The following is a 9218-nucleotide window of genomic DNA, read 5'->3' as shown; positions in this document are numbered from 1 at the left end:
TGGTCAGACCTGTGAAGATGCTGCTGCAGGAATCAATGAGACTGAAGATAAACGCCTGGATGAGTTTCTCTGATCTGTAACTCTAGATCTGTAACTCTGGATCTATCTGGATCTATAACTAACTATAACCAGATTGGAAGGAGTCAAAGCGGTTGGTTATCGTTAGGAAGCTGTTTAACTGTTGAAGCTTTTTCAATAACTTTGCTGATGAATGGGAGTTTGGACAACCAGAACCCAAATGGTTCCTCTGGAGGTTCAGGGATGTGAATACTTTGTTGGACTGAGCGTCTGCAACTCACCTGGAATCAATGTCTCTGAAACCAACACAAGAGAACCAGAAGGTTGACCTGACCCCCAAAACCTCATGACCCCTCATGACCTCACCTGGCAGCACTGCTGGGCCTGCCCCCCTCCGGCCGTGCTAACTGTGGGGCGGGGGGCCGATGCCGGAGCAGTCGGTGACCAGCAGCCCCACCGGCAGCGGGCTGGCCACGGTGACGGTGGCGCTGGTGGTGCCGACGGGCTCAGCGCTGGTCTGGTTGGGGGCCGGGTCGCCCTGTTGGGCGTGGGTGCCCATGTGACCCTGGAGCTGGGTGGCCGTCTTACACTGGACCCCGCAGAGCTGGCAGAGCAGCACGCCGCCGGCGCCGGCCCCGCCAAAGGCCCCCCGCGCCCCGCCGCTCTCCTTCCACTCCTGGCCGTGGTGCTTCTGAGCGTGGACCCGCAGGTAGGTGAGGGTGGTGAAACCTGCAACAAAACCGGATCTTCAGAACTCTGCACAGCTTTCAACAAATCCAGAAAAGACGAGGATCTGGAGCTGTCCCGAAGCCAGAACCAGGCAGAAAAGGTCAAGGTGGGTCTACTTTCCGCAGCGGACTGATACACGCCTGGTTACCGAGGGATGCATGCATGAGCGTGCACGTGAAGCTGCATCTTACTGCGGTTGCAGAGGTGGCAGGAGTGGTGCTGCGACTGGTTGTGGACCCTCATGTGATCAGTGATGTACGCCGCCGACAGCAGCTTCCCGCAGATGTGACATGGCACCTTCTCCTCGTGGCGGATCAGGTGCGCACGGAGGCGGTCCCGCGTGGCAAACGCTGACGTACACGTCTGCAGAAAACACGTTAGAGATGGTGGCTGGTACCGTTTGTCATGACGGTACCGGTTGTCAGGTTAGTTGGGTTCTAGACCACCTCAGCGGAACCCTTGGAAGACCTACCGTGCATTTGAAGGGCCTCTCGGTGGAGTGGACCTGTCGGACGTGGCTGTTGAGGTGATCCGGTCTGCAACAGACAGATAGACAGGGAAGTGATTAACGGTAGGATGGTTGCGGGTTGGGTTCTGGGTTCTGGAGAGGCGGTCCTACCTGGAGAAGGCCTTGGAGCAGTGCGGACAGATGTAGGGCTTCTCCACACCGCCCTGGTGCGAGCGGACGTGGTAGCTCATGCGGTCCTTCCTCTTGAAGCGCTGCTGGCAGACGGGGCAGGAGTACGGCTTCTCGTCCGAGTGGGACAGCCGGTGCCGGTTCAGGTGGTACACGTCCCGGAAGGCCTTCCCGCACGCCTCACAGGCATGGTTCTTCCTCACCTGATTGGGGTTCGGAACCGGGCTGGGACTGGGATTCTGTGCGGACGGAACAAAGGAAGCCCATGTCATAAGGAAGTTCAGAACCGGCATTCAGACCTTCGGAACCAGCTGACCCACCTGCTCCATGGAGCCCACCACAACAATGGCTGCCTGGATGGGCTGAGGGGGAGCGGCCATGGTGACGGTTGCTGGGGCGATGGAGACGGAGAGCGGCTGGGCGTCCTGGCCGGCGAGCGGGGCGAGGGCGTCCGGGGCGCCGGCCGGGGGCAGCGGCTGGGCCGGCAGCGTGAGCTGGAGCAGGGACAGAGGGATGGTGGTCTTCTCCAGCCGGCCCGCCTTGGCGCCGTCCTCCTTGTCCCGCGCCACGCGGTCCTTCATCTTGACGCCCGTGTGGACGGACTGGTGGCGTCGCAGGTTGTAGCTGTTCTTGAACTCCTTGTTGCAGGTGGAGCAGATGTGGGCCGGCCTGGTCGGCTTGGGCAGCGGCTTGACTGACAGGCGGGACGGTGAGACAGACACGGGTCAGGTTCTGAGCTCCAGAACCTGACCCGCAGGAAGGTCCGGTCCAGATTCTGTTTCTGCTCACCTGGCAGCGGCTCCTCGCTCAGGGCGGCCGTGTCAACGGTGGACGGGGCCGTCACGATGTGTTCTGCCGGGGGACTCTGGGCCGACCCGGTCAGGTCCGGCAGCAGCTCGGCCTGAAGCGGCGCCTCGGGTTGGGTCTGGGTTGGCTGCAAGAACATCTGGATTAATCTGCAGCTCTGTTTCCCAGAATCCTCTGCATCAGATTAACCAATCAGGTTGCTCCAGAGGTCACATGATCTACTCAGATGGAGTCAGACTTTTATTTTGAAAAGTAGGCGTTTAGTCTCAAAGTTTAGCCCCGCCCCCCAGTAGCCCTTTAGTAATAACTGGTTGCTATGGTGATTCTCTCCTTTTCAATCAGTTATTCCTGACTCGGCAGCATCAGAACATCCTGCTGGGTTTCCATGGTTCTGGTTCTGCTGTGTGTTCAACAGAACCTCCAGGTCCAGTTTCTCCAGAATCAGAGGTGTCTTCCTCCTCTCTGATTGGACAGAAACCAGGAAGTCCTCCAGCAGTCATAAAGACTTGCGACTGGATAGACAATCTGTCTAAACCCAGAAGGTTCTGGATGTTCTACCCGGTCAGAACCATCACAACTCTGAGCTGAATGTTCTAGGGAAACATCCTCAAAGTGAAACTGGGATTCTGTAAAAATAGACCAGAACTGGGTCGGGGAAAGTCCAACTTGCCGTCACCCTGTTAGACTCTGGATGATGGTTCTGATGGACTGGACAGCTGAGCTATGGAGGTCCGAACAGGACCGGGTTCATCACAGGACCTGGTGGACCTCTGAAGCTCACCTGCAGATCCCCCCTGACCCCTCTGTGGCCCCTGACCCCCTGCACCCGGATCAACACCTACCTGGAAGAGGAAGTTGCTCCAGGAAGTGTCCATGCTGAGGGCCGCAGAGAGGGAGGGAGGAGGAGGGCCCGGAACCCAGGGAGAAATGTTCTGGTACCGCTTATGGGGCCTGGTGGCTCCTGCTCACTGACAGCTCAGAGAGTCCAGCAGGGCTCGGTTCTGCGGTGCGCTAAGGCCCAGTGATGGTTGGTGCATTTTAATACAAACAGCTGCAGCCTGGAGGCACCGGGCAGTTGGACCGGCTCGGTTCTGTTCTGCAGACCTTTTCGGGTTAGTTTTATTCGGATCTTCCAGGTAGGCCTCCGCTGCAGGAGCCAAGCCTCGGTGTTTCCTGCTGCGCCTCCCCCGCTCAGCGGCGCCCCGGCCCGGCTCGGTCCGTGGCTCCGCCTCGGCGTCTGGAGGAGGTGTTTCTGTTTTTTTCTCGCTCCCTCCTCCCTCCTCTTTGATCTCCTCTTCTCCCCCCTCTGTCGGCGCTTTAAAGGGAAAGGGTTGGGCTCGTGCTCCCTCCGCGCGGACCCCGTCTCATGCCGTGGCTCTCCTCCGACAGAAAGCCCCAGCCGCTAATCCGTCCTCAGCGCCGAACAGAACCTCTCCGCAGCGGTCGGTCAGGAACAGAGACGGGCCGGCCGGTCCGGACGGGCTGGCCGAACTCCGGGCTGCAATGGAGTCCGGTTCGAGGCTTTATCCCTCGAGCATCTTAAAGGTAACGATTCGCGCAGGTGCAACAGCTGGACGGAGCGTGACGTGGGCGCCTGGTCGCGCCGCTCGTCGAACTCCATACAGGAAAAACCCAATTCTAGGTTCTGGTTCTGTTTGGGCCAGAGAGCGTTCAGCAGGTCCGTCCGGAACCAGCCCGATTCTTTTACTGAGAAGCTTTTTGATCTATGTTCTTGTAGTTTCAGGTTTTCAGGAAAACTACAAATAAAAAAATAAAATTAGAAATATAAACCACTTCCTGTTTTCCTCCGAGCGCGAGACAAATATAGCCGGTTCCGCTCAGCATGGGCGACCCGGTTCCGATGACCTGTAATCCCTGGCGGGCGGTTCGGAGGGTCCAGAGGCTGAGTGGTGATGAGCTGCTGATGACCGAACCGGGTCCTGGCTGGTTCTGGAGGGCTGGTGGGTCCAGAACCGGTCTTGGTTCTGATCAGGTGGACCTCTCCATGGCAACGCTCTGGCAGCATCCAGCGGTCTGTTTTGGACCGGTTCTGTTAGGAGGTGCTGATTCTTGTAGTCAGACTGGATCAGAACCACCTGGACCTTCTGTTTGGACCTTCAGAACCGCTGTACTTAACCAAGACCTGCTGCGTTCTGGTTCTGATCCAGTAGAATCTTCGAGGAACGGGGTCGAGAGTTCTGCTGGTTCTGGTCCGGCTGAGCGGTTCCACTTCGAGGACCATTTCATGTTGAGATTCTAAATATTTTTATTTAGAGGAAAATGATGTTGGAACGGTTCTGGTTCTGGTAAATGTATTTTCTGTTTCACTGAAACCAGAACCAGGAATCATACAAAGTTCTGAATAATGAATAGAACCGGGTCAAAACCAGCTGCAGCAAAACTTTATTCTCATTTCACATCAAATAATAAAAACTAAAGAAGCAGATTCCCAGAATTCCTATGAAAACACAAAGTGCATCAAAGACAACATGACCCGGTCCAATAGAACCCAGAACCCACCTCCAGAACCTCTGGAGCTTCCAGAACCTCTGGAGCTTCCAGAACCTCTTTCTGGAGAAACGGCGAGTTTCCAGATTTTATTGGAAATTCTCAATAATAATAATAATAATAATAAATTACATCATAATAAAAGCTCCAGAACCCGGCCCGGTTCTACGCGTCCGGAACCGGCCCGGTTCCTGGACACCAAATACTGAACATTTCATCACAACATCAAAGGAATCGGAGCGGTAAGCCGACCAGAACCAGAACGGAGCCCAGTTTGACCCAGATGAGTTCTGGAGGAATGAAGTTCTGACGGGTTCTGTTGATTCTGCTGAGGTTCTGTGGGCCCAAAGCCCGGCGGTTCAGGACTCTGCAGAACCTTCAGAACAAGTCGGGCCCGGGTAACAGGTCCACCAGAACCAGAGAACCCAGTCTGGATGTGCTGGTTCTGCCTGAGCTGGACACCCGACCCGGATCACATGATGAGAGCCGGACCGGAACCGGATCAGAACCGGACCAGTCCAGGGATTATGGGATGTTTTCTCTCTAATCTGTAATATTTGGTTGCTAAGCAACCAAGAAAGCTGGAATATTTGTGATTTTATGAAATTTGGTCATGAATGAGGCGTTTCAATCGGGCCGGACCAGAACTGGTACCGAGTCCATCGGGCCGCTCAGAGCCTCTTGGCGCGCTCCGCGGCGTCCAGGGCGGCCATGTTCTGGGAGGCGGTGACCAGGTGGAGAACGCTGATGGCCGCCTTCAGGAGGGAGACGGCGCCGCAGAGAGCGAGGAGGGGGTGGAGCCAACCTGCAGAGAGGGGGGCCAGGGGGGGATTAAATTGGGTCGGTCCGGTTCTGAGTCTGACCCAGAACCCCTGCAGCAGGAAGTGGGTCGCTTTAATTTGAGCTCCAAACGAAGAAAATGTTCTGAGATTACGGAGGGATTACAGAACCCAGATTAATAATCAGATTAATAATCCAGACACATAGGGACACTTGGAGGTGGTGGTGTCATGCTGCGGGCCTACCTGCCGGGTTCTGGATATGATGCAGGATGTAGAGCAGGCAGAAGAAGAGTTCGTTCCCAGCGCACATCACGAACAGAACTGGCTGAAACAGAACCAGAACCGGCTGAAACAGACTGTAACCATGACTCATGAGAGCCGCAGCGGCCCGGCCCGGTCCGATCCGGTCCGGTTCTGACCTTGGAGGTGTAGTAGAGCCGGAGGATCGGGTTCCCAGAGAGGTCGATGGTTTTGTGGCTTCCTGAGCCTTTCACCGTGGAGCTGAGGAGGAAGGAGACTGCAGTCAACAGAACCAGAACCAGGTCGGTTCCGGTCCAGTCCGGCCCAGCGGCAGCAGACTCACCTGTGCAGGTGCAGCCAGTGGCTGGCGATGTCCAGGCTCATGCTGAGCTGGAACAGGAAGGCGTAGGAGGGGTAGAGCAGCGCGAGGTTGACCAGCAGACACATGGTGGCGCAGCGATCCGTCAGCATGTCCATCATGGCGCCAAACTTGGTGGCTGGAAGCAAACCACCCAGAGGTCAGAGGTCACCGAGGGAACGCCCAGGTTCCTGGAGGCGGTGCGTACCCTGGTCCAGCGCCCGTGCGGCGTGGCCGTCGAAGGCGTCCAGCAGCGCGCTCAGCAGATAGCAGAAGACGGCCGGCCACGGACTGCTGGGCATCAGGTAGAAGGACAGCAGCGCCAGAACCACACGGGCGTAACCTGCAGACAGCTTAGGATGCCTCAAACAGAACCAGAACCCCTCTGACCCGCTGCTGCACCACAACATCTGGATTGGTTCTGATCAGACAAAGTCTGAAGCCTTAACTAGGTTCATTTACAGCTGTCATAACTGCTGCAAGCCACACTTTTCAGTTTTTTATTAACAAAAGAAATGTTCAGATCCATAAGTCATGTTCCTTCCTCTGGTTCTGATCCACTTAGCTTCTTTCACATCAAACTCAATGGAAGAATAAAGACGGTTAGAATGGAGAACATCAGAACCAGCATGGATTTGGGTCAGGTGGTACAGAACCACCAACATGCCCTTACACTGGAACGGAGCGTGTTGCCCAGATTGTTATTGATCTGAGTAAGCAGATCAATAACAACTTATTAAAACTCAGATTTCGTCACAGCTTAAAGCCACCGCCGGGACTTCATATTTGAAACATATAAGATCTACAAATGTTATTTCAACCAACTAAAAACAGAATAAAAATAAGTCCGATTATTTTTAGGGACTCTTTTGGTTTTTAAGCTTCAATTCCAAAAGTCACAGCAACAGAACCGGGTCAGAACCACAGAGTCTATAAATTTGTCATTTTTTTCAATTGAGTCTGGTCTGAGCGGCGCCGCCATAATGGATAATGCTAAGCTAAATTGATGGAGGAAAAAACTCACCGATTAAATTCGGAACAAAGAGGAAAATATTTTCCTGGGTCATCGTGGAGTTCGGTCCCGGATCTTGATCCGAACCTGTCGCGTGTCTGGGTCGGTTCCGCGGTGAGACCTCTGCTGCTGACAGTTCGGGTCGGCTAGAGGGACGGAAGCTGGTACATCCGGTGCGTGCTTTCAGAATAAAGGTCCTGTAGCCGCCATCATCTGACTCATCTGCTGTATGTACTCTGCGTTGTGTGTAATGGGTAAAAAGAACCAGCAGACGAGGACCCGGGGTGTTTTGCAGCAGTAGGGCAGGTTCATTCTGTTCAAAACAAGAATAATTTCAGCACACCAGTTCTTGGGCTCTGGCTTTCCCACACACACCTCTCCACAGCGCAGCTCGGTGCGAACTGAGGAGGGCAGCGGGACACGAACACCTCCACCAAAATAAAGTACAATTCAGAAACTAAGAAAAACAAATATACATATATAGTGAGGATGGATTTGGGGTGAAATGTAAACATTTTTACACACTTGCTACAGTCGCTCCGTGGGCGGTTCTGATCCAGGGACGGATTCACCTTAGGAAATCGAACCTTGAGTTTGCTGACGACTTTAATCCAGGGGCGTGTTCCGGTTCAGTCCCTAGTGGCGGGAACTTCCCTCCTCAGCAGGTCAAAGTTCAGCAGATTCTGCAGTCATTTGATCCAAACAGTGCAGGATCCGGAGGACCGACTGTACATACCAGCGCTTTAAAGTCAAACTTTCATTTTCTGAGGATTAAAATCAAATAAAAAAGTGTTTTATTTTGAGCACTGCGTTCTGCTTTGCTTTCATAATATATATTGTGTTCATAATATCAGGAGGAAAGTTGATTCTATAGAAGACTGTGTGCGTCTAGCATGCGCTAATTTCAGATTTCTCATCAACTGAATCTTCCTCGGTCAGACGGAATAGGCCAACTCCACCGATGCAGCTTAGAAGGTTTATTGATGGAATAATAGCAGAGAGCATGGGAGATGATGGTACAGGAGATAGGAGATGGGAACGATGTGGTTATATTTGGTTTTGTGTGTGTGTGTGTGTGTGTGTGTGTGTGTGTGTGTGTGTGTGTGTGTGTGTGGTTATCTGAAACAGAAGAAACAATAAAGGTGCATATTAATAGCCATGCGGGCAAAGCGGCTACACATAGATACAGGATGAAAATGACCTGTAGTATCACAGAAATCCACTGGAGGGCACCATAACACCACACATGAATTATCGGTCAAATGCAATAAAAATACAAATGACATTTTCACCAATTTCACCTCCTGGGCTAATAACTGACATAAACCCAAATATCGGGCGGAAAAATGTATACTTACATAATGAAAACGCACACAGGTCTCATACACACGGGATTAAGGAAGGACCGATAGTGGATGCTATCCGTGGATGGATTTTTATGCCACCGAGCCACACAGAAGCACAGAAAATAACTTTCTCATCTACGTGAAATTCGAACTACAAAAACGAACAGATGCATCATGGGTAATGTAGTACTAAACGAAGGGACGGACTTTTAACAGATTCATTTTCACAAGCTTGATGCAGAAAAGATGGCCGCCATAGTTTTGGTTCTAAAAATGTTAAGGTCAGAGGTCAGACCAGGTCATGATAATAACTAGAGCACAAACCGTTGATTATGTATTGTAACCCAGATTCTATGAGTACCGGCTTCGCCCTTTAAAGCTATCGCTAGTGGGTTAACGGCAAAGCAGGATGTAGTCTATGCCTCACTGGGTCCATCCAGACCACCGCCATGAAGCATCTGCTGCATATAACAAAAACAGTCTTAGTCTGGAGTCCCGGCCTCCCATACAGCAGAAGACCAGAGAGAATAACATCTGGTCAGAAAGGTTGAGACAAACAGACCTGCTGCTGTGAACAGGAACAGAGAACGTTGCGAACTGTAACAGTGTAACGATGAACAGAACAGGTAACTTATTATACAGCACTTTGGACAATCATGTTTTTCTCAAATGCTTTGTAAAATAAACATGACAAAAATAACTATTCTGTCAGAACTCTGAGGACAGAATGGGTCATAGAGAACGTGGAAACATCACACAGGTAAAACCGAATAGATGAGCA

The 9218-nt window shown here is 52.7% G+C and overlaps 2 protein-coding genes across 2 annotated transcripts; both read right to left on the bottom strand.

The window, feature by feature from the left end:
• Positions 1-44: 44 nt before the first annotated feature.
• Positions 45-4482, bottom strand: maza (MYC-associated zinc finger protein a (purine-binding transcription factor)). Its single transcript, XM_015023207.1, has 7 exons — positions 3034-4482; positions 2174-2318; positions 1705-2078; positions 1367-1623; positions 1220-1283; positions 939-1110; positions 45-747 (listed from the first exon to the last, which is right to left on the bottom strand). Exons 1-7 carry the CDS (start codon positions 3064-3066, stop codon positions 422-424), a joined length of 1371 nt encoding a protein of 456 aa, XP_014878693.1. The 5' UTR covers positions 3067-4482; the 3' UTR covers positions 45-421.
• Positions 4483-4572: 90 nt separating this feature from the next.
• Positions 4573-7418, bottom strand: cdipt (CDP-diacylglycerol--inositol 3-phosphatidyltransferase (phosphatidylinositol synthase)). The gene is made up of 7 exons (XM_015023208.1): positions 7104-7418; positions 6288-6422; positions 6065-6218; positions 5901-5982; positions 5725-5806; positions 4757-5504; positions 4573-4720 (listed from the first exon to the last, which is right to left on the bottom strand). The coding sequence occupies exons 1-6, from the start codon at positions 7144-7146 to the stop codon at positions 5371-5373; spliced, it is 630 nt and encodes a 209-aa protein (XP_014878694.1). The 5' UTR covers positions 7147-7418; the 3' UTR covers positions 4573-4720; positions 4757-5370.
• Between the last annotated feature and the right edge of the window lie 1800 nt (positions 7419-9218).

Source organism: Poecilia latipinna, unplaced genomic scaffold, assembly GCF_001443285.1.
Source record: "Poecilia latipinna isolate Pla-1442-1.1 unplaced genomic scaffold, P_latipinna-1.0 Scaffold3232, whole genome shotgun sequence".
NCBI classification, from domain to species: Eukaryota; Metazoa; Chordata; class Actinopteri; order Cyprinodontiformes; family Poeciliidae; genus Poecilia; species Poecilia latipinna.
Note: the sequence above shows the minus strand (reverse complement) of the source record. Positions and strands in the feature narration are given on the sequence as shown.